The sequence below is a fragment of the Struthio camelus genome, chromosome 1 (genome assembly GCF_040807025.1).
Source record: "Struthio camelus isolate bStrCam1 chromosome 1, bStrCam1.hap1, whole genome shotgun sequence".
NCBI lineage: Eukaryota > Metazoa > Chordata > Aves > Struthioniformes > Struthionidae > Struthio > Struthio camelus.
In genome coordinates, this window is record NC_090942.1 from 79,983,226 (window position 1) to 80,008,599 (window position 25,374).

The window sequence follows — 25,374 nt, forward strand, 5'->3', positions numbered from 1 at the left end:
CAGGAAGAAAGTCACCGCAAAGCTGGAAGAGGCAAAGTGGCCACTGCCGTGTGGCAGCCACTGGTTCAGCATGGGTCTGCTTCAGTATGTACGAAGCGTAACTCTCAGCTTTCACTGATTTTCATCTGTTAAACCTATCCCTCTGTAGAGTCGGTTGGTTTTTGTATCCACTAGTAGCCAGTGTTCACTATTAATATAACTCTCATTGGGAAAATGGATTTGTTTTGGGTGTGTTTCTAGAATGCTATGTAAAACTATTTGCATTAGAAGAAAAAAAACAAATATTAAGTTCAGTCATTGCGAATTACTGCATACAAGGCTTAATTGACATGGATTCTGTAGTGTATAATAATAATGTTGAAAAGTTTGTCATTTTTATGAAGTTCATTAGTGTTTCTTTGAATTTCCTGTTAATACATTTTCTATTTTATCCAGCTTTCCGTTGTAGCCTCCAGTTTCTTGGAAACATTGCAGCAGGAAATGGAGATTCCCAGAATAGCATTTGGAAGTGTGCTTTCCCAGATCTCTTCTTGTAAGCATGGGTGCGGGTTTTTTTATAGTATAATTTCTGTGGTTGTATTTAAATCTTCTGTACACGATGGCTGTCCTTCTACTAGCACCATAAAGCTTTGAAAAATAACTTTGGGGAGAATGGGACGGTTGAGACCATATCCTGTAGATGTTTTTTTTGTTAGCCAACCACAGAGGTCAGGACCTTTAAAGACCTGCTTGTTCTAAACTCTACAGTAGATTGATTTCATTTAAAAGAAACTGGAAGAAAAATCGATTTTTAAACGATGAACTTCAAATGTAAGCCTTATTTCGGTTTTCGGAGATGTTTTCATAATAGTTATGCTCTGATCCTTTCCAAGAACATAGCTTTTCCTTTGTGCACGTTGCTGCTGTGCAAACCTGTTGGTGTTTGGGATCAGATGGAATGTACAAAGGTGACTTAATCTTTGTGTCTTCCAATCCCTCTGCCCCCATCCTAACTGTACCAATATTTCATTCTGGAGATTAATGATATATATGTAATGAAATATTATATAATCTATTTTATGCAAACGCTTGACAGTATTGGTGGTGCATTTGGCTAGATTTTTCGTAGTGAGCTAGTAACAAAGACTGTAAGTCATATTCATATGAGAGCATATTTTTGGATCCCGCTTGTCAGTATAAGAGCAGACAATTGTAATTATTACAACTTCACCTAATTCCTAAATCTCCAGTTAGTCAACTTTATCATTAATTTTGAAAATTACCTGTTAAGTTTGACCTTTGGAAAGTAGTTAGGTGTTTTTTTTTTTTTTTTTTTTTTAACCTTGTAGTGACTTCTTCTATGCTTCTCATAAATCTTATTCATGGTTCCTTAAAAGACAGCAGACCAAAGCAACTCAATGTGCTGAATGACACTATTGTTTTGTTCCAGTGTCAGTTTTAACTCATGCTCTTAATTCTTTATTTTCTTTTGAAGGACCTGCCTTACTTACAGTGATGAGAAAATTGTTGCCTATTGTTGTATGGTCCTATTCACCTGTCTTAATTCAGAGAAAGTGAGAGACCTGCTGGATCCTGGGAACTTGACTGTGCCTCTCCATGTTCTGAAAGTCTACAAAGAGGAGCTGGAGACGGAGTGGTCGTACGTATCTTTAGATTTCTTTTTTTTCCTCTTAAATAATTGTTCCTGTGGCGTGAATTTCTGTATTAATGGTCCGAATTTGTGATGCTGATCGGCCGTAAGTGACAATCTATTTAGAAGTCTTTAATTTGGAATAAAGATTGTTTTCATAATACTTTTACTGACTCTGTTTTGAATCCGTAAATAAGACACAAAATAAAACCACACTTTTGTGGAGAATATAGAGAGGAATTTTAAAATCATAACTCTTATTTCATTAAAAGAAGAACAGACTATATAATGCAAATTAATCATACTTCTATGTTAGCTTATGGAGATTTCTAAAGGAAAGCTGCTAAAGCAGAAAATAGTCTTATTGGGGCATACTAGGAAGGTTTGTGTGACTAATGCTTGAGTACTGCATGCAAGTTTTTTGAATTTTTACAGATGTGTTGTCTTTATGCAACATGCAATTATTTTTACACAGAAAGAGAGCAAACGTTCTGTGTTTGTGAATCTTGAAAGTTTTGGTTTTTTAGTTTGAGAACATAATCCGTGGTTTTATTCCATTGAGCTTTTATTTTTGCTAATGGCCATTCTTGTAAACATTGTTGTCAATTATGCTTTTGAGAAATATTTGGTCCTACTTCAGCAAGGATACACATAATTCATTTTCATGTGAGGCATTCCAAAGAGGGGAAGACAAGGATAGTGAAAACAAAAGTATGTTTATTTTTTTTGTAACTTTCTTTGGAGGTCATCTTTAAATTCAGTTAAATTTAATTAGGAAGAGTTGTTAGAGTTTTAGTGGCTATTTGGAAAGTCTTCCAAACAGACTTATTGAATGAAATCCAGTTGTCATTTAATAGCTTGCTTTTGTTTTGATTTTTATTTAAAATTTGTTTGTGGGTAGGCTTTTTTCATAACCAGGTCATGTTCAGGACACAGATAGTTTTCGGAAAGCAAAATGTAATGTTTCAGGGTCAGGTGACCAGATTACTATTTCGAAAGTGACAAACTGAGTTTTTAACTTTGGCCTCAGTCAATATAAATGCATGAAATGTAGTTTGCTTTTCAGATAATTGTATTGATTATCCTTAATTTTCTTTATATATTGCAAATATGCCTAAATGTATTTTGAATAATATATGAGAGCCGAGGAAGACTGGAACAGGTAGTCATTCTATTAAATTTATATTTTGGAAGTAATTGAAAAATAAATGCAGTATCAAAATAAACTCTGAGCTAGCCGTTTTCCTGATCTTTGTAGTCTGAATTGCGTACTGTTGACTTTGTAAAGAAAACGTCTTCCTTTGCCTTACCTCTTCTACGCATATTTGATACTCGGAGCGGGGGTAAGTGGTCTTTCTTCAGAGTAGCTTTGAAATTAAGAAGGGGCAAACTTCTATATAAGACCATGATGAGGGAGAAGAGGTGGGTAGAAAAGATTAACCATAGGCCCACCATAAGGCAATTTCAGAATGCTTATCCCTTAATTTCCTTCAAAATACCAAGTTTTTCATATAGTAAATATACGAAAAGCAGTGGAATACTTTCCAGGCATTAAGCAAATAATAAATTTGTTTTTCTTTCATAGTACTTTAACATTGGCTAGTTTAGTCTCAAAGCTCTTTACCAGTTTTCCCAAGCGAAAGAAAAAAACATGACTCTGTAGCATAAGGTTCTTGGCATTTTACACAGTCGTCTTGAATCTGAATTATAAATGGTAATCTTTCAGTAATGTTGGCACTGTTTTTGGAGTCAGCACACATGAAGTGCATTCACAAATGGAAAGTATAAACCAGAAGTGTACTGCAACAGTGCAATGTCAAGTATTGAATAGACGTTCAAACAGTGTTAGCTTGACTGAAAGGATAAAAGAGAACTTCTTGACCGAAAGGAACCTCTTTTTCTGTTTGTAGTTTTAGCCTCTGTCCGTTTGATACATCTTGTACTTACTTTTCTCTGTTTCTTGATCCTCACTTCATTTCTCCTTCTAATATCCTATTTCTTATTTCTTCCATTTGAAGGAACATGTTTATTCTCTGATTCTCCCTCACTTTTATCTGTTCTTATTGTGAGGCAAAAAAAACCCTCATAGCTGAGGGTAGTGTAAATGGCAAAAATGTTTTTGTTCTTCATATTAAAGATGAGTTACTGGAGAAAAAAAGTTATTTCCATCTTGAAAGAAACTACAATATTCAGACACTTGAGTATATGTAGTATCATTGTCCTGTTTGTTGAGGTTCCGGAAGGAGGAAGCTTTAAAAAAAAAAAAAAAGTGAAAATGTTTTAAAAGAAAAACCAGAATTGTTGGTTGAAAAAGTTCATCTCCATATTTTCGATGGAAATCTGCTAGTATATACCTTTCTTTACACAACACTAGTTTAAGTAAAGTGTTGTTTTTTTCTGGAGAAGAAAATCCAGAAGAAATCTCCAGAAGAAATCTGGAGATTTTTTTGGTTATGTGTATAGGTTTTTTGTTTGTTTGTTTCTTGTTTTGTTTGTTTTTCAGCTAGCCACAGATGACTGTGACTAGTCACATTAATGTAATGCTTTGATCTTAGACTGTATGCGCAACTTGTGGAACTATATTACATAGTGTAGTTTTGCATAGTTAAACGTTTGGGAGAGCTGAGCAAGCTAGTAGTCTTGTTTCAAGTAGAACAATCATTGTAAAGATTTTTGCAATATGTGATGTTTGCACATTATCAAGATTTCTTCTTGCCTATACTTAACTGCTGCCATACAGCAGAAGTCATTAAAGCTTTAGCGTTAATTACAGAGGATATCCATTTAATCTTATGAATAACTGACTACATTTTCACCAGGTGCCTGCAGCTTGTATCTTGGATTCTTCTTATTTGCCTTTTTTTTTTTATCAAGTTCACATTTGTAAAGCACCTATCAAAGAATGCTTGAGCAGTACACCTGAAGTGCACTCAGCCAAGCCTTCTAGCCCAAATATTTTTATTTTCTAAAGTATTAGAATATGGTCTGTCATAAGGATAGTCTGAAGGTGGATCTGCAAGCCTATTGCCTTTATTACTGTTAATTCTTTTATTGAGGTGAATGCAGATGGATGCAATCATATGGGTAAAAGTAATGCTTGCTTTTTTTTTTTTTTTATGATGTTACCATAGCTCAGCATCTTCAAGCACTGAGATGAAAACTACCTTTTAGTGAATAGTTAAGGATAAGCTGCTGTATCTGAGGGCTTAGATATGCAAGTGAGTTTCTACCTTTCCTCACTTTGAGGTATATTCATAGCCTATCATACCTCCTCTTCTTTGAGAATTAAAATGTTTAAAGTAAAACTTCCATTTGCAGCATACTCATGCTGTTAACTGTTCAGCTAATTTATAGAAACTTTCTCATGTATCTGAGGCCTAATTTTTCAAAATAAGATTTGTAACAGTATAAGTAAGTTCACAGTTTACTTCACGTGGTAGTTATGAAGGAATGAGTTTTTTGGCTTGTTCAGAGCACCGTGAAATGGACAAAAACATTATTTTGAACTCTAGGTAACCACTCATTCGAAGCAGGTTATTTGGCTAAGGAGTCTTTCTTCTGCACCATGCATATAGGAGGAGCTGTAGAAGGGGTTTGTGCCCAGTGTCCTGAAAGACTCTGAATACATCCTTACAGATGGACCAGTTCTGGCATCCTCCATCCTAATAATGTGTGTGTGGCAGCTTTCCTGGCTGCTCAGTGACCTCTTCTGTTCTAGTCAGTAGAAGCTGTCCCAGCCCTTGACTCATGCCTTGTCACTGCACTGAACGCTCTGGCTTGGTTTTTTTTAGCTCACAGAAGCCAAACCAGCATATGAACTCTTTTATTGATCTCTTGGCTTTTAGCTATCTTATAATGTGGGAGAAGGTGCCAGGCTAAGTCTTCTGTTGATTCCCATCTGTTGTTTCCAAACGTGCTGCATCTCCTTTCTCTAGGAAACTGTTGTGAACGTTTCAGTGTTCACCATTTACTAGCCTGCAGTACTGCTCCATTCTTGTGGTCAGGCAGGGCAGGCATGCTCCTCTCTGTCATGAGTGAGCTGGACTTCCTTTGAGGGGCCAATGACCCTGTGGTAGCTGTAACTTAAGACTACATTTGCCTGGGTCCTGAAATGACTTCCTGACATGTACTTTGCTATGAACAAAGAAGATTCCAAATAAGTAGGATTACTTATTTTTGTAGGAGGAATGCTATTTATTTTGGCTGATGAAATTCACATACTCTTTTCTTTGGTGTCAGAATGTTTTTTTGATAAAAGACAAGGCAAAAGCTAAGCTTTGCTGGGTCAGTGTTGGTCCTGATACGTAGTAATACTGTCTCTTTGTGATAACTGTTGGACTTGTATAGGTTTTGATGTGCCTTATACTGATAATAAGCTCACGAGAGCTGCCTGTCTCTGAAAAGTTTTTTGGTATTGGAATTACAGCTTTCTGCAATTAGATGTGTGAAAGACTGATGCAATCATTGTTGGTCTCTGGCATATTGCTATTGTTGCTTTGGTATCCATTTTTAGTGTTGCATATAATCTTTTTGGGTCAGACTCATACTTGGTTTATTACTAAAACACATTTTTCCTATCTAAGAACTGTGCTACTTCCCCATGCAGAAGGACGTGCAGCAAATACAGCCAGGTAAAAGTACATAAGAAGATTTTTGTCTTTTTTCTCATTAAACTAAAGCTAAGCTTTGAATGCCTCTCTGGCCGGACTGTAAAAAAATATTTTTTCAGCAATTCATTGAAAATTTGGAGCTGTACTTTAGCTCTCACTGAAGTACATACCACTAGGATTGCTTAAACGAATTTACATAGCCGCGGTATTTGCAGTGGAGCCAGTACTTTGTTGTAAAGATTTGGGTCCCTTGTGCCGCAGCTACCACAGTGCACAGCAACCATTTTTAACCAGCTGTTATGGTATTATATGGCTGAGCTGAAATACAAACTATTCTTTCAGGAGGTTATGCTCTCTGCTGGTTTCATAAATGACTGAATTTAAGATGTTCATACTTTCAAGTTAAAAATATTACTCAGTTCCTCCCTACCTTCTTGTGTCTCAGCTTGAGCGGTTGGTTTCACATTACACTGAATAAAAAGTGCATGCCCCGTGTGTTTGCTCCTCTTGGCTGTGCTTTTTGCTGTCAAATGCTGCGTTTAGGTGTTGAAAATCTTCTCTTAAAATAACCGGGAGAGTTTCGGTTATAGGCAAAACTGGTATTCATGATTTTATTCTTTCCTTTTTATCATGTAATGAAGTGTATGACTTTAGCTTCCTCTAAGTTAGCATCCAACAAATTCCGCAAATAAACACTTGTGATGCTCAGGCTATTTTTGCAATCACTGCCATGAACCATTAGGACAAAGAGAGGACGTCCAGGACAAACATTTGAGTTTAAAGCCATTGGCTGAAATGTAGTCTCTCCCATGGGGTCTGTACTACTCCATTAGGCCAGTACATGTTGGGTTTTCTACTCTTGACCCATCACAGGGAGGCAAGCGAATCCTTAAAGCTTTTTTTAGTGGATTGGCAACACCTCCTCTGTTCGTGATCCTGCATTCATGTTTAGAATCCGGTTTTCTGTCTCCAAGCTGGAAAAGTCCTTAGGGAAAGTTTAGGAGGAACCTCTTTCCAAGAGTGATGTCTTTGGCTTCTGCTCATTTTTCTCCCTCCAGCCTTGCAGCAGTTCTGTAGGGAGAGGGCTTTGTCAGTGGAAATCTGAGATTATTTCAAGTGATTCCTCAGAGCTCCTTTTTAAGAAGCAGCTGTTGGTAGCAGACCTTCTCCACTTCCTGTTCTGTCTGCAATAAACTCCTTTCCCAGTTAGAGAGTGGAGGAAGCCCCTTTAAAGGCAGGACACAGCTTTCTGGAGTTTTCCTGTCACTCCTGCCTACTTCTTGAATCGTGAGATGTTAGCTAGAAACAAGGATCTCCTGTCAAAAGAGAGGCAGAGAAGTCCAAAGTGTTGCATATTTCTTTTACTCAGTCTGCTATACTTCTTGTGAGGGGTTGCTTGTGAGAGATCACAGGCCTCAGTTTAGTGGTTCTGAATGTATTCAGTGATGGAAAGCCAAGCTATCCATTTTCTAAGCGCCTTATGAAACACAGAGGGTCTGTTTGGCGAGTGTAAGCACTGATAAATTTTAAAAATCTCTGTAAACTGGTGACATTAAAAAATGACCCCAGATCTTGGAATAAAAGGAAGCAACAAATCTGTGATGCACAGCTAAGTGTATCTCAGTGAATGATGTACTTTTTATTAAGTTTTTTTGTAGTGTGTTATGACTCTAAGAAATAATTAATAAAATTACGAAGGAAATGGGTTCTATAAGGAATGGCCTGGTCAAATTTTGTATTCAGTCCTTCTGTGGTCATACCTGTTTATCCATACCACATGGTCTGAAGGCTCGTTTCATTAAGCATGTGGCGATTTCTAACTTTCAGAAATGCTTCTGTCTCTGAAATCTGTGAAGTTGGCAGAGTGTAATTTATCCACTTAACAAATATTCTTGTGATTTAAGAACTTCTCCTCCTATTTCTCTCTTTCAGAAGCTTGATTTTTCTAGATGACTCCAAAGTTGGTTGTGTGTTTTTTTTTTTTTTTAATATTACTGCCTTTTCCATCTTTAATACTAGATGCCGAGTGGCATTTTAAAGTAGTTTTAACTAACGTATACTAGACAGTGCATTTTTAAATGGCCTCTAAACTTCTAGTCAGCACAGCTCCTTAACTTGTTTCAGGCTAGCAATCCTGTAGTCTTGAATACTAGGTGCTCTTCTGAGGTTATTACTGCTGGTCTAATTCCCAAGAGCAATGATCTGAGGAGGTAGATCGTGCATGTGTGAGGTTCTTCAAAACATTGCCTGACTGGATTTATACTCCTTTGTTTTATAGCCTTTGGGTACAATTTTAAAGAGCAAGAAGAAACTAGAAGTTTTCAGGACAAAAAATTGTTGAAACTTATGTTTCTTGCCCTGAATGTTTGGATCTTCATTTGGGCTTGTAAAGAGTGCCCAGAGCTTGCTGCTTTCAGAATGTTTCAAGGATTATGATGTTAAAGCATATGCTTCAAAGAGCATATCTTTGCAAAGACAGTGGCTCTGCAGAAGCAAGTTAGCAAGCTTCCTTTCCTTGGTTTGATTTATGGCATATGCTAATTAAATGATCCTATCTCCTTGATTGTTCTTTGCTGTATAGTTTTTTTTTTTCTAGAAAATGCATGGTCCTTTTGTATGAAGTGTGCACATACCATCTATGCCAGTAGCTTAAGAATCAATATCTGCTAGCATTGGTGGAAGACATGCATGCTGCTACAGCCTGGTGCATATGCGACCATTGCTGTCGCATCTGAAGTCCTGAGGCCTTGCCCCGTAAGGCAGACTCCCCGCTTTGAGAGGCTGGTTATGGTCCACTGCCTTCAGCTTGTGCTGCTCGTGATCGTTGTTGGGAGATTGACATTTGCTCTAAAATATTTTCTTGGACGTGGAAAGCTTTTAAACCTGTAAGCTTAACTTCTTTTACTTCCATTTTGTGATTTTTTTTTTCTTTAGTTTTACTTAGTTCTCTTGCTCTTTTTTTATAGCCGTTACATTCCTGCCTCCCTCTTCCATTAATACAGAAGGTTTGTCTGTTAAACTGTGATCGGTCTTTCGGCCTTATGAAGCTTTTAGTTTCATTTCTTCTGCTCTATATTCTATTGTCTGATTCCATTCAAATGGATGAGCGTTGTTTTCAAGCCCTAGTGAGACAATAATCTATTCTCTTGTGCGTTTTCATCTTCCCTGTATGTGCCTTCATAATGGTATACTATATTATTCTCCTGAAGCGTTGACGCGTTAAGTTGAAAATATCTGAAAAATTTGAGCAAATGTACTTCTTACACAAGCTAATACTCTTTTTACAGTGCTTCTTTCTTTCAGCAGCTGCTGCCTACCTAAGGATACTATCTGGGAAGTGGGTTGATCCTTCCTTTTGAAAACAAAGCTGGACCACACTGCTCAGTAACTGAAGTGTATTTCCTGCTCTGCTGCACAAGATTACAAACAAGATCTGGAGAGTCCCTTGTAAAAAGCTCCCTTGCTGCAGTTCCAAGGGAAGAAGAAAGCACAAGTCTTATCTAGTGTCATCTGTGCAGTACTTTGAAAAAAACAGAGTGCTGCCTTTTCTCCTGCATAAACTTTTTTTTTTTTTTTAAACAGTTATGCCTTAAGCTCTAGAAAATTACGGAGCCTTTAAAGAGTCATTCCTCTGTGTCGCACCCCCCTATCCACGTCTACTCCCTTTTGAGTTTGTATTAATCAACAGCAGAAAAGTGTGTCACAGCTTAGAGGCTACTGTATTTAGAAGAGAAACCAACATAGAATGCCACAGGAGATCTATTTTAGAATATTGAACCTGCAAACATATGTGTTTTGTAAAATAATTAGGAAAAAGTAGTACAAAATTACATTATAATTTATCCTAACCGAGACCAATGTGTATTCTAAAAGCTGTTTATTTTAGAAATACTTTGGTGGTTCCATTAGAGATGAGAGTATAGCTTGTGTCATCAGTTTTTCCAAGTGTATGCACGGGGCAGCGTAACTACTATGAAAAGAAAAACAGGTTGCATTTTTGATTCCTGAAGAGCAAGGAAGAGAAATCTTCCATTTTAAAATAAGAGGCGTAATACGCCTTTTGGCCTCTGGAAAAAATGATATTAAGAGTGTGGTCAGCTGTTTGGCATTGGAAGTAAAGTTTTCTGAACATCTACTTTCTCTTTTTGAAACCACAGTTCAGTGATGACTGTAAAGATTAGGTTCCCCCTCCCCATTTTTTGCCTTTGGTTATTTTGTCCTGGCTTATGGAAAGAAGTGTGGACAGAAACTAGTGCTCCTGTGGCAAGGAGCCTTGCCCACGGGCAGAGATGTAAAGGGAAAGATGAAACTTCTCAGTAGAGTGCTTGGTGCTTAATTGGTATGCATGTGGTGCAGAAACCAGAAAATGTTACCTTTTGGGGCTGGCAACTTCTGACTCTTCTCCTCTCTGACAATTTAGGGTGTCCTTCCCCACCACCTCCTCCTCCTCCTCTCCAGAAAGTAATTTTTATTTTTAATTCCAGGAAAGTTGGAGTTATGTTGCAGGTTCCAAGTTCAACTGTGGTTTTAAATAGTACTGAAAATTGGAAAAGTTTCCTTAATGGTAGTGATCTGAGTAGTTTCTACTTTCTATTTGCAGTAGCAGCGTATTGGCATGGATTTCACCAGTCTTTTAAGGCCCAGTCTTGCACATTTGTCTTGTCACCTCTCTTAATTGTATCATTTGTGGAGGTGGGAGAGAGGGAAGTAATTGTGGTGGTGTTAATCTTCAAGATTTTTCACGGTAGCTCTTCTAAAAAACAGTGATGCCAACTTTGTGCAGAAGTAAAAATCCATTTCCAGGGCCTTTCAGATGTAGATATCAAATTAAACTGGAGTATTTCCTGAATCAAAGAACTATTGCGGATAGTCTGAACTCAGTCTTGCATTCATTGTGCGTAATCCCTTTCAAAGGAGAAAGGATGTCCCCTGTTATCCTTTGTTCACCTCCAGATTAGAGCACTGTGGTGCCTCATCCTTGGTGTTGAACCTTAAATGGACCTTACGTTTCTTTTGAGCAAAAAGTGGTTTAGTGCTGGTGTTTGTGGGTAGGTAGGATGTTTCTAGAGGTCTTTGTGAGAGCACATGTATTTCATTTGTTATTAAATGGCTTCATTCTTATAAAATGGATTTTTAAATGGTTTTGATGAGGTGCTTGTATTCTTTGTGCAAGGCCAACAAATAATTTTGTTCCTAAAACGTGTACTGGTCCAAAACAGTTCCTCGTGAGGCACGTTGCTTTTGTAGCATCTGCAAAGACTGGTGGATATAGCTTTGAAAGGTTTGCTGCCTAAATTTTCTTCTTTTCTCAAAATGTGGATGGCTTGTCACACTAGAGTGAATGTTACATTTCAAAAACAGTTTGTTAAACTACAGTAAAAATCATTATTTCATTCTTACAAATATTCTGGCTTGACCTGCACTATTGTACGGTGTATGGTGAAATATATTTTCTGTTTTGACATCGGAAGAGCAGTTCACTGATTAAATACAGAATCTCCATCTCTCTTTTCTTTCTTCTACTGAAACATTTTATTTTGTCCTTGTTTTCAGAGACCAAGGACACCGTTCTCTAAAGTTGCTAATGGAATCAAATCAACTTAATATGGAGCATGACATTTTATGATAAAGTTGATTGCTTAGACCCGGCTTTGATTGGAACAAGCTTAGTGGTCATTTGGAATATACTGAGTGTAACTGTAGCTTATACCATTTCATCTTGGCTGCTTCTCAAGTTCCATTTGGTACAATGTAGCCCTTGTGCTATTGTAAAGTCTTTGAACTGAACATCTCCTCCGGTATTTATCTACTATGTAAGCACTTGATTTTTTTTTTTTAGGATTTTAGCCAAACAATTTTTTAAAAGTCAAGAAAATTGGCATATTTAACACTATTCATTTGTTACTATATTATGCTTACATAACAACTTTAATTTTCACCATTTCCTTCATGAAATTACAGTGGTCCTCAGTTTATCCCAGTGGTTCTGCTCTTGGCCTCCAAACAGAGTTTAAATCTGTTACCAAAGTCTTTTGTGTGTATCTGCAATGCCATGCTCGGTCAGTAATCCAAAACCAAAAGTCTTTTTATATTTCAAACTTGTGGATGGTCTTACTTTCCCTCTTATTCTCCCCCACCCCAAATGAAAAACAGGAGAGCTGAGGACTGAAGACACTAATTTTAATTTGCCTCACCCTTACTTAACTACCACCAAAATTTCTGAACGTGGTAGCTAGAGTTAGAAGTGCTTTAGCGATAACTGTTGGTTTACTTGTTAACTGTAAGGCAAGTAGTCAAGAAAATATCCCCAAAGTAATATTAATTGTGAAAATTAATATTAAAATTTACAGGTCTAACTGCAAAATTGAAAAATCTGACTATAGATTTTTTTTTCTTTCAGTGTTATTTTACCATACTTCATTGGCAGCAGAAATTTGTATGTTGCGAGGCTAAATGCTACTGTTTCGCACAGTTGTGATTATTGTGCTTTCCTCTCTTGCAGCTCCAGATGCCTTTGCTTCTGTTCAAATCCTTAAACAAATAAAGTCAGTTTTTGCCATCATTCTGATGATTTAGCTGTCAGGAGCTCTTACGCCATGAATTGTTGGCTTAGGATTTGTGGAAGTATTCCTGTTGACTGCCGTGTTGGTGGCTTGATGAAATTCTGCTGCGTCAGTGTGCACTGCTCAGCGTTGGAATATAGCTGTGGGATGGGCTTTGGGGAAGTCTGTAGGTTCAATTTACTGTTGAGAAGCTTGTGAATCAACCCAGTGCTGGTCAGAATGCCACTTTTAAGTTGATGATTGCCTATGACTATATTATTTTTTTCCTTGAATGTATGTTACAGTACAGTTAAAAAGTACAGCACTTCTTCCCCCCCACCCCCTAAAAAGTCTAGCCTGCAGTAAGTGAACCAAATGCTTACTAAGCCCACAGTTAGCATTAGAAACACAATCATTATTAATCTTTTGGACCTCTTGTTCTGTTTCATCAATTGTTTTTGATTATTATTTGTCCAAAAAATACTTTATTACCGCTGGAGGACTTCTGTGTGATCTTCCTGCTAGCTGTGTAATGGATTATGGATACACAAAATAAAAGACTATCAGCAAAGCAAAAAGCAGGGAGGTGGTGGAGAGAACACTGAAATTTCTAAGTTTTCATCTCAAGCTGCCCTTGCTCAGTGGCTTCATCAGCTCAAGAGGATGTAGGATGTTCTGAGCTTTGAACCTTTGATTTTACATTTACTGGATATAGATATTGATTAAAAATGCATGGCTTAGTACGTGTTTCCCTATGTACCATATATAACACTGTCAGTACTTCTAGAAATCTAATTTGAAGAAGAAAATATTTACTCAGTTTAGTGTGAGTGTGGTTTTTTGTTTGGTTGGGTTTTTTGTTTTGTTTTGGAATGCTGAGACTACACAGCTGGACTGAAATTAGATGACTAATATCTATTGACTGCTATGAAAGATGCTCGTGAAAACGATCAGTATAAATGTTGGTGTTAGAACAAGGGTAGATCATACTGCAAGCTGCTGCCTTGAAGGTATTCAGAAGTTAGATTGTGACATTGACAAGAGGGTTATTTTTGGTAATTCGGGAATATTTTGCTGCCCTGTATCTGATAAAGTTCTGATGCTTTGTTAGAAACTTTTTTGAAAGGAAAAATTATTTGGGCACTTTTGATTATTTGGTGAGCTTAAAAAGAGTCAGTCTTCTGATGAATGGCACAATTTTTCAAACTTAAATTTTGGCTTTTTGCTGAGATGCATGAAGACTTGGATTGACCATTTATTATGTGAATGGTGGTGTGCCTTTTCTGTAGCTAGCTTTCTTTCACTCATTTGAGTAAAAGTGTGCTGGCTTGATGGGAAATGCCCGTTGCTGCAATAGGGAAAATACCAGGAGAACAATACGCAATTAGTTTGTGATGATTTGTATCTCTTAGCAAATAGGACTAGAAACATATTGCATGGTCATCTGCAAATAAAAATAACTAGCATCTGGTAGAGTAAATGTAAATGCTATTTTCTTTATGGCACCAGTAATTCATTTTTCTCTTACTCTTTTTTTCTTTAGGTTCTTGATTGTTACAGACCATTTGCTGAAATGTCCAGAGTTGGTAAAAGCCCTCTATGCCAAACTGAGCAATCAAGAAAGGTAACCCCAAAAACCAATGTGGCTTTTAGTATTTAGCATTCCATATAGAGTATCCTGTTCACATGATTGAAAAACTGTGTGGTTTCATAGTTGGCACAAAATCTCTAAATACATGTTTCTATGTCAGTAATGGTTTTAAATTGGTTGGTTAACATTACAGCTTAGCCACAACTGGCAGTGATTTATGTAGGATTGCAGAATCCAGGTTGGCGCCGTTGCTCAGTAAAGAAATACTTCAAAAAAAAAAAAAAAAAAAAGGCAAGACTTCATGCCTGTGCCTTGATTTCATAAGAGCACCACACCCTGCAGTGTTTTACAGCTGTATTTGAAATGTACTCAGCTGTTCATACCCCTGTTGTAATTACAAGAAATTAAAAGGAAGCCTGATGTACTAACTTTACTAAAGCTGGATGTGTTGGATGTGTACCTAATATTGGTTAGCAGAAGCTAAAAAGCATAGATGTAAAGACCACCATAATTACTTAATCTTTTAGTATCTCCATTATTTAAGAAGTATTAAATGTTATAACAGACCTTCAGCCTAGAAAGAGAGTAGCTAGCTTTCCTTCAAGCAGTTGAATAAATGCCTGCTGAATTGATGGAAAATGGCCATTTCTGTAATAGGAAAAATACTCATTTACAATTGCTTTAATAAAAAATGGGGGAAGATAAAATTTATTTTAAGTTAGAATAACAAACACTTGGAAATCTTGTGCTATAATTCCACAAGTCCTCTGACAGTTTAAACATTCCTTGGTCATATATTTCTTTCTATTCAAAATGGCTACTTTATTCGCCATTCCTGCAGGGAAGCTGCAAGTTCCTGTCTACAGTTTTTGCAAGTGAAAACAATGAAGTAAACAGAACTCTCCCTTGTCATGTTTTTGTTCGTATTTTTTTGCTGTGGCTAAAGCCATGGTGTTATTTAAAAAAAAAAAAAAGTGGCTCAGATACTGATTAGAGATTATAAAGAAACAAAAGGGATGGCAGACAGCAGAATATGGTTGAAAATGGTAGATAAAATACAGTTTATGTACAAGTATGGGGCATAAAGCAAGGCATAGGAGTGGCAAGGAGGAAAAAACTGTCTTTCTCCTTTCTTCGTGCTGACCATATGGGAAGGAGTACAAGCTATGTGCTTACTGCTCCTAGAAGCAGAAGTTCCTTAACCAGATAGTTAATTGGAAAGACTATATTAAGGGAACGAGCCAGGTTTATTCTTTTGGGGGATGTCATCATTCCCCCCCCCCCCCCCCAAATTCCCCTTGAGGACAGTCGGGGCTGTGTTAGGTTGCTAATTTGTTCTTAGAACAATGGATAGCTTTGTACATCTAAACAGTTCTAGAAGGGTCTCAGATGCATTCACTTGCATGTACCATGCTACTTAGGATGATGTGCTACTTTGGCAGAAAGGTGTTTTGTGTAGACATACAGATACTCACACTGGATGGCTAGTTGCGGGATATTCACCATATTTATCACTCACAAGAGTTCTACAACTCGAAGTTAACTGTTTTCCAAAAAGATAGTCACAGTTTGCTACTTTTTAATTTACTATCAAACATACTGAAGTATGTGTTGTAGAAATAGTCCTTTTGCATTTGAGCTATAGAAGAAAACCCTGTGGTGACATTCTTCATATATGAACTTCCTGACGTATTTAAGAATGCATTCTTTTGAGGTACATAAGGAGGAAAATCAAGTTTAGATAAAAACATGTTGAGTGTCATTAAGTGGGGAGGGGGAAAAGTGACCGTATAAACCAAAGCATAGGGAATTCATTCTTTCAGAATGAGACAAGGAGCCTTCACTGGAAGAGTGCCACATTGGGTGTCCAATAAGGCTAACTGAGTCATATGAATGAAGAAAGGACAGATGTGGTATTGAGATGTCTGGGCAAGGCAGCTTGAGCTCATGAATAAATGGTAACTGTTACAGTATTCTGCATCACGCACATTAAATACATTTATTTTAAATCTATTTACTGAAAAGCTGTGAACTATGCAGAGAAAATTTGTTAATACTTACATTAGTGGCTCCCCCCCCTCCCCCCCAAAAAAAAAAAACCTGGCAGTTGCCTTAGATAACCAAAGTATTTGCAGTTGCATAACCACAGTATTTGCACTATTCCCAGTATTTGCAGTATTTAAAGTATTTCCTGAATTGAATTCTAGTGTATTTGTGATATTGTGGCCATGATGTGTGCCAAGAAGGAGCCCTTCTTGTTGTGGAAGTGAATCTGGGACCTAAACTTTCAATTAAAAGACAAACTCCTGACTTTGGACAAATTTTTTTTTTTTTTTTCCATATCCAAACCAAATTTAAGTGATTTGCTGTTGCATGCCTGAGTTTGCAGGTGGCCTGGAATAAGTGCTGTGAAAACGTGATCAGCCTTTTTAATGGTATTCTGGCAAGCGTGTGATTATGTGAAAATGCTGTTTCTCTGCAGGTGATTACTGCAGAAACATACGGCTACGGTATTGAGCCAAAAGATTGTAAAGATACTTGAATTCTTTGCCAGATTTGAGATGTGCCCATATGCACAAGTGTTTGGCAAAAGTATTTAGAAAAAGCCTGTTTTCCTTTAATCCGAGTTAGCTTTGAGCATCGACGACGTAAGTTAGTGCCTTGATAGCCTAATTACATTGTAAAATCTTCAAAATGTATACATCTGTGTTGTCCCTTTACTCTTGCTTTCATTAATAGCAACAAAAATACAGAACAGAAATGCTTGAGATGTTTTTTAGGATGCTCAACTATTTACATCTTTAAAACTTATGGATTTGATTATTTCATGTAAAGTGTTCTCAGTGAATGGTGTAGTCACTGATAGAATCACTAGTGGTGAAATAGGCACTCAACGTAGGGTACCTGGCACTGCTAGAAAAAAAACTCAACCCTCAAACATATTATACAAAGCTATACTCAGATATTGAACCGAAAGTTACGAAAATTCGTGACGAGACATGTTGAAACTGGCACAAACAGTTGTCATATCCATTGCGGTACTTAGCCAAAAGCAACCAAGTAGGATCATTTGACTGACTGAAAAATTTTTGTGAGATAGCATAAAAGAAATCTGCAAATGAGAGATTGTTCGAGAGAACTAACTTGGATAGATTGTAGGGAGACTTGGAAGAAGACAGAGAGAAACAATAGAGGAAAGGAATGTAAGGGAACTTGCACTAGGACAAAAAGTTGCTCTCAGGAAACTTTTGGCTGAGTAACAAGACTTGCTTGAAATTTAGAGGAAGGACGGGCATTGTCCTGAATGTCTATGGCTAGAAGAAAGCTCAGAAAGATAGTGTTGATGTGTGAATGCTTAAAGAGAACAGAAACCTTTGACAGAAATTACATACAGGTGATGCTTTCATGTCACTCCTATGTCTTTGGAAGGATTTTGATTAACTAAGAGGGCACGTGATTATATTGCTAGAGGAAGAGTGATGCAAAAAGGGGTTAGGAAGCTATTTCCGTATTGGCGATAATTTTCTCTCTCTAATACAGCCTATCAGAGTATGCGGTCACCCTCCAACTCCTTTACAGAAGGATTGTTTGCCCTTTTAAAAGCTATATTTGGATTATTAGCTCAAGAACAGCTGACTGAATTTCTGTTATGCAGGCGATGGTACTGTGCTGGAATGGGTCTTCTGGTCATAGAATCTGTGAGCAGCCTGTTTTCTTAGCTGAGGCTATATCTGAAAAGCTTTAAACTCAGTAAGAACTTCCATCTTGGGAATGAATGACACATCTGTGCACTCTACCTGATTTTAGTACGGTATGCCAAATCTGAAAACCTACAGACAGCCTGGAATGTAGGGTAACCTATCTCTGGTGGTCTGTAGATGGGCAAGTGTACAGTACCCTACTTTAACCTGTAGAACAAACATAACTGTTCTGTTTTGGTGCTTCATCACCTACCTAAGTAAAGCCTGTAAGAGAGATTAGTAGTGTTTGACAATGTTCTGTCATGAGTTCCTTTTCCAGATATGTTGAGTACATTTCTGTGCTGTCATGTTGAAAAAGATTTTTGTGCTCATTGAGATAATTGTTTAATCCAGCTGTATTAATGACATATAAGGTTTAGTTTAGCAAGAACTGAGTAACTTAAACTTGATTAATAGAGGTGAGGTTTTTGAGGTTAATGAAGCAGTGACCATGCTTTTTTCCACAGAAAAAGACATTTTTCTCCCTTGTGTGACAGCTTGCTTGGTAAATTAAAACAAACAAACATGCATACATTTGAACTGCTTCATACGTTTGAATGTCAGTCCTTCCGTTGCAGATATTTTGCAATGGAATTGCAAATATTTTAGTCAAAGAAAACTCTGAGCCTGCTCTTGGATGCCTTCAGTAAATAGAGCTCTTTCAGGCTGAGAGAATTACTGTGTAATCATGCTAACCCATGTTCTCTTCTTTGCTGAAATTTAACAGGGAAGCTGTAGTAGGGCCTCTGCCACATTAAAGTTCTATTTCCTCCAAATATTCTGTTGAGATTTGCCATAACAACATGAAGGGATATCAGAAATAAAACAACATTAAAACTGTTAAAATAAATGACCCAGGGACGTTTTATAGAGCAACTTCTTTAAGTATCCGCTTAATGGCTGATTTAATACACTGAATAGCTCTCAGTGGGTATATGAATAATTAACTTGAATTTATTATAGTCTATCTAGTGGCAGTTATGAAACAACTGCATAGAACCGAGTGTACGTATCAATTTTCTCCTCCTGTTTCTGCTCAGAATTGTTTTTCAGTTGGGAAAGGGAGTTAGTGAAGGATTGTGTGCAAGGCAAGGGCTGTGAAAAGCTGGTATTTTCAAACGGAAGCTGTCAGATAGTCTGTGCTGAACTTAGCAGCAGCTGTTAAAGGCTGTTCTGGTCGAAATTTTAGACATACAGCATATGTTAGGGCATAAGAAATTAAAAATTGAAACAAACTTGAGAAGAATATGGACTTGACTGGCGAGATTGTATTAATGGAAAGGTGAACTGAATTTAATGCTGTGCAGAAATACACCAGCATCTATGGTGAACAGGAGCTGATTGTCAGTGTTTTTAAGAAATGTTTTAATATCAAATTTATTAATAAAATGGTAATCGTTACATCATTTTTAACAACCATATCTGCATATTCTACTGTTAACCAAATTCCCTGAGCCGTATAAAGTTAACAAGTTGTTTTCTAATTCTAGAGTTACTTTGTTAGAACTGATAATGGCGAAAATAAGTGAGAACAACCCAGTTACCAGTGAAGAAATGACTGTGTTCTTGAGACATGCTGACTTCCTTGCAGGATGTTTCCAGGAGAAGTCTCAAGCTGTGCTCAAGTTAACTTCTGCAGCAGATGCAAAAGATGAGGTAAAACGGATAAAACATAACAGTGTTAGAATCTGAAGTGACGACTCTGCATTGCCGCTCATACGTCAAATCACAGTTACTGTTTCTGTATGTTTCAGAGTTTCCTTTATGTTGGTAAAGCAGTGGCATTGTTCCCTGGTAAATATGTAAGACAGTAGGCAAGGGTTTGGAGGTGAGATTTTGGGAATTTGAGTATGACAAAGGATCCAGTACTTTGAGATAAAAATACATCTACCATGTAAAATATCTCAAAACTTTAAAAAGTTTAAGTTGCCAGATTTTTTTTTTCTTTTAAGTTGCCAGGGTCTTACTGGAGAGCACGTCTATAATTATTTTACTTTATGAATTACTTTTTATTCAAAACTTTAGATATTTGTTGTATGTATGGGAGGAGAACAACATCTCTGAATTTTTCTTTAAATAAATTTGAAACAAAAGTAAATATAGTAAATACTCACCTCCCCCATGCAACGGTGCTAAACTAAGTAAATCTTAGGGTTTGATTTTTTTTTGTTGTTGTTAACTTAAATAACTGCGATTAATATTGGACACATCATAACGTTCCCAAATACTACTACTTTGAACTCGAAGTTGGCTATTTGCATGGCAGATGTTCCCAATCTGTTTAGGACCTGGAACACCAAGTCCTCATCACAGAAAGCTGTGTGATACGTGTGTATTCAGCTCAAGACAGGGGCAGCTCTCTGAAAAGTGCAGTGATCCTCCCTGCTAGTGAGGGCTTTAGTCCCTGACTCTTTTTCCCAACAATTTGGTGCTACATGGTGGGCCTTACGTGGCTCTGACAAGGTGGTGCTCCTGGGGCTGGTTAGGTCCACAGCCTCAAGTTGCAGAGCTTTCTGGGCTCTTAGTGGCTGACATCGCCTGTCTGCAGGAGGCACCCAACCACTCAACCCAGCTCCAGTCCGCTTGAATGAGATCTGTTATTGCCTCAGACTTAATCGGTTCTGTTGAGTATGGCCACAATGAAATCCCTTTGCAAGCTAAATAGGAAGGCTTTTATGGGTCACAAGTGACTTGTGGGCTGCACTTTGGGAACCTCTGATGCAGAGCCGAGTTCCGGATGGCCTTATTTCATGTCCTCCTTACAAAGTATCCAAGAGATGCTGGCTACTTGCCATACCATAAGGAGGTTTAGGCCATCTAAGGGTAAAGGTCTTTTAAAATAATCTGTTCTTTTACTTTTTTCTTCTTATTTTCAACAAACTGCTTGAAGAAAGCACCTGGTGCTATGTTAGATCACTGTATTCTGAACAGGGGGTGCCAGTTGTATTGCTCTCAGTTCTGAATCCCTTTGTATAGAACAAGTTTGAGTTTTGATGTTTTTCGCTGATATGAGTTTTCTTTTTTGCCTTAAAAAAAAAAAAAAAAGCCTAACCACAAAACTTAAAGCCTGAGAAACCCTAATACGCGTTGGTCAAACATAGACTTAGTAAAACGTTGTTTTAATTCCTTTTGATGCCTTGAGTTCTCACTGATTAGTCATACTTAATTTCAAATATGTAGCTAACATTTGCGTAATAGTTAAAAGTGTTTAAGATGAGTGTAGCATTAGAAGATACGTTTTTAGAAATGTTACATCTAGCTTCCATCCTGTCAGGGGACCGCTATGGTTTGCTGAAATTGTGTTACCCAATATGCATGTAGTGGGAAACATTTTATTCTTGAAACAAAATTAACCTGTGGTAGTTCCAGGCGGAGGAATTCTTAAGAACATCTCGTAACTGTAATTTGGAATTCAAATGAAAAAAAATTTATCTTTATGTGCTTTTATAGGATAATGTTAAACATTGTTGTAACTTCCTCTTGCACATCTTTCAGCCAAAAAAAAAAAGAGTTTTAAATGTACAGATATGCACAGGAAGGTCATATGGAAAGTTACCAAAAATCACTTCATAAGGAAACAACAGCTGTGGGTGTATAAGAAAACTTAAAATGGGAAGCAGGTCTTCAACAGCAATCTTATTCTTACCTATCCAAGAAAGATGGCTTCCTTTTTCCCCACTCCTTTGACCCCTTTCCCCAGGACTGCACTAACCTCTTAGTCTGAGATATCGTAGAAGATTTAATTAACTACTTCCAGAGAAGGTATCAGCTTGGCAGCAAGAGGAAATATACTGAGACAATTCCATCTTTCTTTTTTTCTTTTATTTTTAATCCTGTGTGGTTACTTTCCAACTAACTGTGGTTTCAGTTCTTGGAAAAAAAACATTTGTTTGCGCCTAGCAGAAGGTCTCTGTCCAACTTGAAGGTGCTGGGACAGCACTATTGAGAATGCTGCTGTATCAGTTGCCCTGTTAGGCAATGACTTTTTATCCTTCTCTCACATGGACGTGAGACATGATAAGTTGAGTAGCGCTATTTGGTGGGAAATGTGGATTGTTTAGTGACTGCAACATGAGTCACAAATAGCTGAATAAATCAAAAGAAGGGGCAAGAACAGCTTTTAAAAAGTGTGTGTGTGTATACCTACACACATGCATATACACATAAACATATATATATTTATATATAACACATGCTTGCCATGGGAGAAGAAAAATTCGAGTTAAATTCATAGAAACTGTTTCTTTTCTTAATAGAAGTGGTCCCCCCCCCCCCCAAAAAAAGGTACCACTTTCTCTTTGATTATTTAAATATTTTAGTTTTTGCCTAAGAGTTGTATTTAACTGAAAAAAATACAATTCTATACATAGTCTGTCTTTAAAAATGCTTTAGGCAACATTTGTGCTGATAAACTAAACTATTCCTGGGCTTTTCCCGTGGCCCTGAAACTAGGTGTCTTGGTCAGGCTACGTCTATACTAGTAAGCTCTCTTAGCCCCCAAAACTGGGAGGCCACACTGAAAGTGCCTTTTTGAGAATAGCTTTGAATTGGCTTGTCTCCCAAAACATTGTCTGGGTCCCATCCGCTGTTCAATTTATTAGGCATATGTAGGTTCCCTAGGGCACCTCAGGTCTTGTAGCTCCCATCTCAAGCCAATGCCTACTTTGCTTCTGTAGTGCTTAAACCAACGTTTAAAATAATTTTCCATTGTAAGCCTGGCTTTAGCACCAGTCTGCTTTCACTAACTTTCAACCATACTTCCAAAATAAAACTGTCCCTGGGATTTTGACTTCCTATTTAATCTCATGGTAAGGAACATCTTTTCTGGGTCTCTCTTGAAATATGTTAATTTGAAAACTTTTCCATCACTTCCTTATTTACTTTTCAGATTATATCCAAATCAACATGGCTATCAGATTTCAAAATCAGTTGGGGTGTGAACAGCATCTTCTTGCTGAAGTTAAAAAGGAACTATCATACTTTTTTGAAAGTATCAAGTTTTATACGTAGACGTGATTTGTGTGTGTGTGTACTTTCTAAGCAGTCTGTTTCTCTTCTTGAATACAGTTGGAACAGTTGCTGATCTGAGCCAGATGGTGGGATAAGAGAAATGGAGAGACAGGAGTATAAAATCCTGGAAAGAAGTATGTAGAGGACAGCAAACAAGGACGGGGGACGGGAAAGGTTAGGAGCATTAGAAGGAGCGTAAAAGTAAGAAAAAAAAGAAAAAGCCACACCCTGCTTATAGTATCTGCTGCTACAGAGGTTATAGGTGTGAGTGAATGGGCAATGGAGTATGCACAGGCAGCAATGGTCTTTGAATTATCACATCTGTTGATACTTATTTGCCTTAGAGTTGTAAAGCATGTAACTTTTTTGTGAAAAGGCAAGTGTAAAGCATATGAGCTGAAGAGGTTTTTGATTAAGCTACAGTTTTGTGACAATGCAAAATGAGATAAAAATTGCAAAAACTTGCTTAATGTCCATGACCAAAGAACAACTCAACTGTACTTTATACTGCTACGTTGACCAATTTATTCGGAGGCTGATTTTGTCTTGTTGAAAGCAATTTATACCGTAACTTAGGGCAAGGCTGTGACTTGGCTTGTATACCTGTGTGAGGAAGCAAACAGAAACGCGACTTTTGGCATCTGGACCCTCTACCCATTTACTGTCCTCAGAGAGCACAGAAAGGAGCAAAGAGCGGATATAATCCGAGTACTTAGTGAACAAAATTGTTGATGGCTTCAATCATGTTATGTTGACTATGTGAATTAAAAAATGCTATACTCTTGGTGCAGTCAGACGTAAACGTTGCTCCGTCCTGGTCAAGAAGAAAACAAGGCGGAAATAGTTGCTCTGATGTATGTGTGAGCCTTTTCAAGGCTACTTGCAGTTTACATAGCACACCTTGTAAGGAACCAGGTTGCAGTTGCAATCTTGTTATTGAGCAATATGTGGCATTCCTAATTATTCCATATAATCTTAAGGTAACCTTCTGTAAGTGCTGCATTGTCGTTCTAAGCACACAGCAACACAACCCATGAGAAAAAATAGTTCTCTGGTTGAATAAATAATATGCAAATAAAATGGTGCGTTTCATACCTAACCAAAATGCTGCATCTATGATTCCTATCCTATTTACCCAAGAATAATGTAAATTCTCGCAGCCAAAGTTCATTTGACCACAGTACTTTACAGAATTCCTGCGGATAAAAAATTGGTGTCTTGCAGGCGGTGTTGTGTCTTTAAAGTGGGACACTCCTAACGGAATAAACTCAAAGAAAACATTTATACAGAAATAATTTTCTCAGCTAGTAATTTTCTGTATTTCTGCTTTTGGAAGCTACTGTGTTTTTGTTAAAATTTTATCCCTTATGGCTCTGTTTTGTTTTCCCCATGATCTTTCAGGGCACGTATAACACTGCTTTTGACTGTAGAGAAGAAAGCATTGCAATGCACTATATTATCGTTATTCTAGAAAGGTGTTCCTATTTTATATAAATTTACTCTTGGCAGTTGAAAAGACCTGCAAAGAAACTGAGTTGCTGAGAGTTCTTGTCCTTCAGTAGATCGTCAGATCTATGTTCATATGTTATCCTTCATAAAACATTTCCAGAAAGGTATTTTCATTTACAGGAAGCACTGGTTGCAATTCGACTTCTTGACGTTCTTTGTGAAATGACATCAACCAGCGGACAGCTAGAACATCTACAAGCTTTGCCTGGGCTACTTGAAACAGCTGTAGGTGAGTGAAAAGCCACAGAGTTTATGAACTGCTGGCTGGCTTCAAATCATGTTGCTCTGTGAATGAAAACATGTTTTCCGCAACTGATGGTAATTATGATTCTGACCTTTTAATAAAATAAATAAATAAGAGATTGAATTAATCTGCATTTTCAAATATTTGATTTGTTCCTGGAATTTTTCGGCTGCTCTACTTGCTCTGTTGGTGCCTATAACCCAACAGAGCTTTTATTCAACTCTCAGCAATGTGCTATTTATATGGTAGGAGTTGTGCAAAAGGACAACCGCTTCCTATGTTCTTCCACTGACTGAATGTGTGTGGAAGAACTTCCTCGAGAAGTAGAAATAGGACTTTTCAATGCCTGTTCCCTTCTGTTCCCCAAATTCTTGAAAACTGAAGCTAAATAGGGATTGAAGGTTCTTAATCAAATTCAGTGACTTTTAAAGGTTAACTTGAAAGAAGTTTTCTTCTGCTGAGAAACAATAAAATAATGGTTTTACACAAGTAAGACGA

General features: G+C 37.4%; 1 protein-coding gene across 8 annotated transcripts in view; it reads left to right on the plus strand.

Moving 5' to 3' along the window:
• The window catches only part of ATXN10 (ataxin 10), a 98,737-nt gene that overhangs the window by 25,438 nt on the left and 47,925 nt on the right, over positions 1-25,374 (plus strand). For all 8 annotated transcript variants that reach the window (XR_011142485.1, XR_011142505.1, XR_011142507.1 and 5 more), the window contains exons 4-8: positions 436-532; positions 1,475-1,639; positions 14,326-14,406; positions 19,604-19,769; positions 24,753-24,861. Coding sequence is in view for 5 of the 8 variants with exons in the window: in XM_068952149.1 (XP_068808250.1) it covers positions 436-532; positions 1,475-1,639; positions 14,326-14,406; positions 19,604-19,769; positions 24,753-24,861 (618 nt within the window). In the remaining 3 variants the exon portion in view is untranslated. The remainder of the gene's footprint in view (positions 1-435; positions 533-1,474; positions 1,640-14,325; positions 14,407-19,603; positions 19,770-24,752; positions 24,862-25,374) is intronic.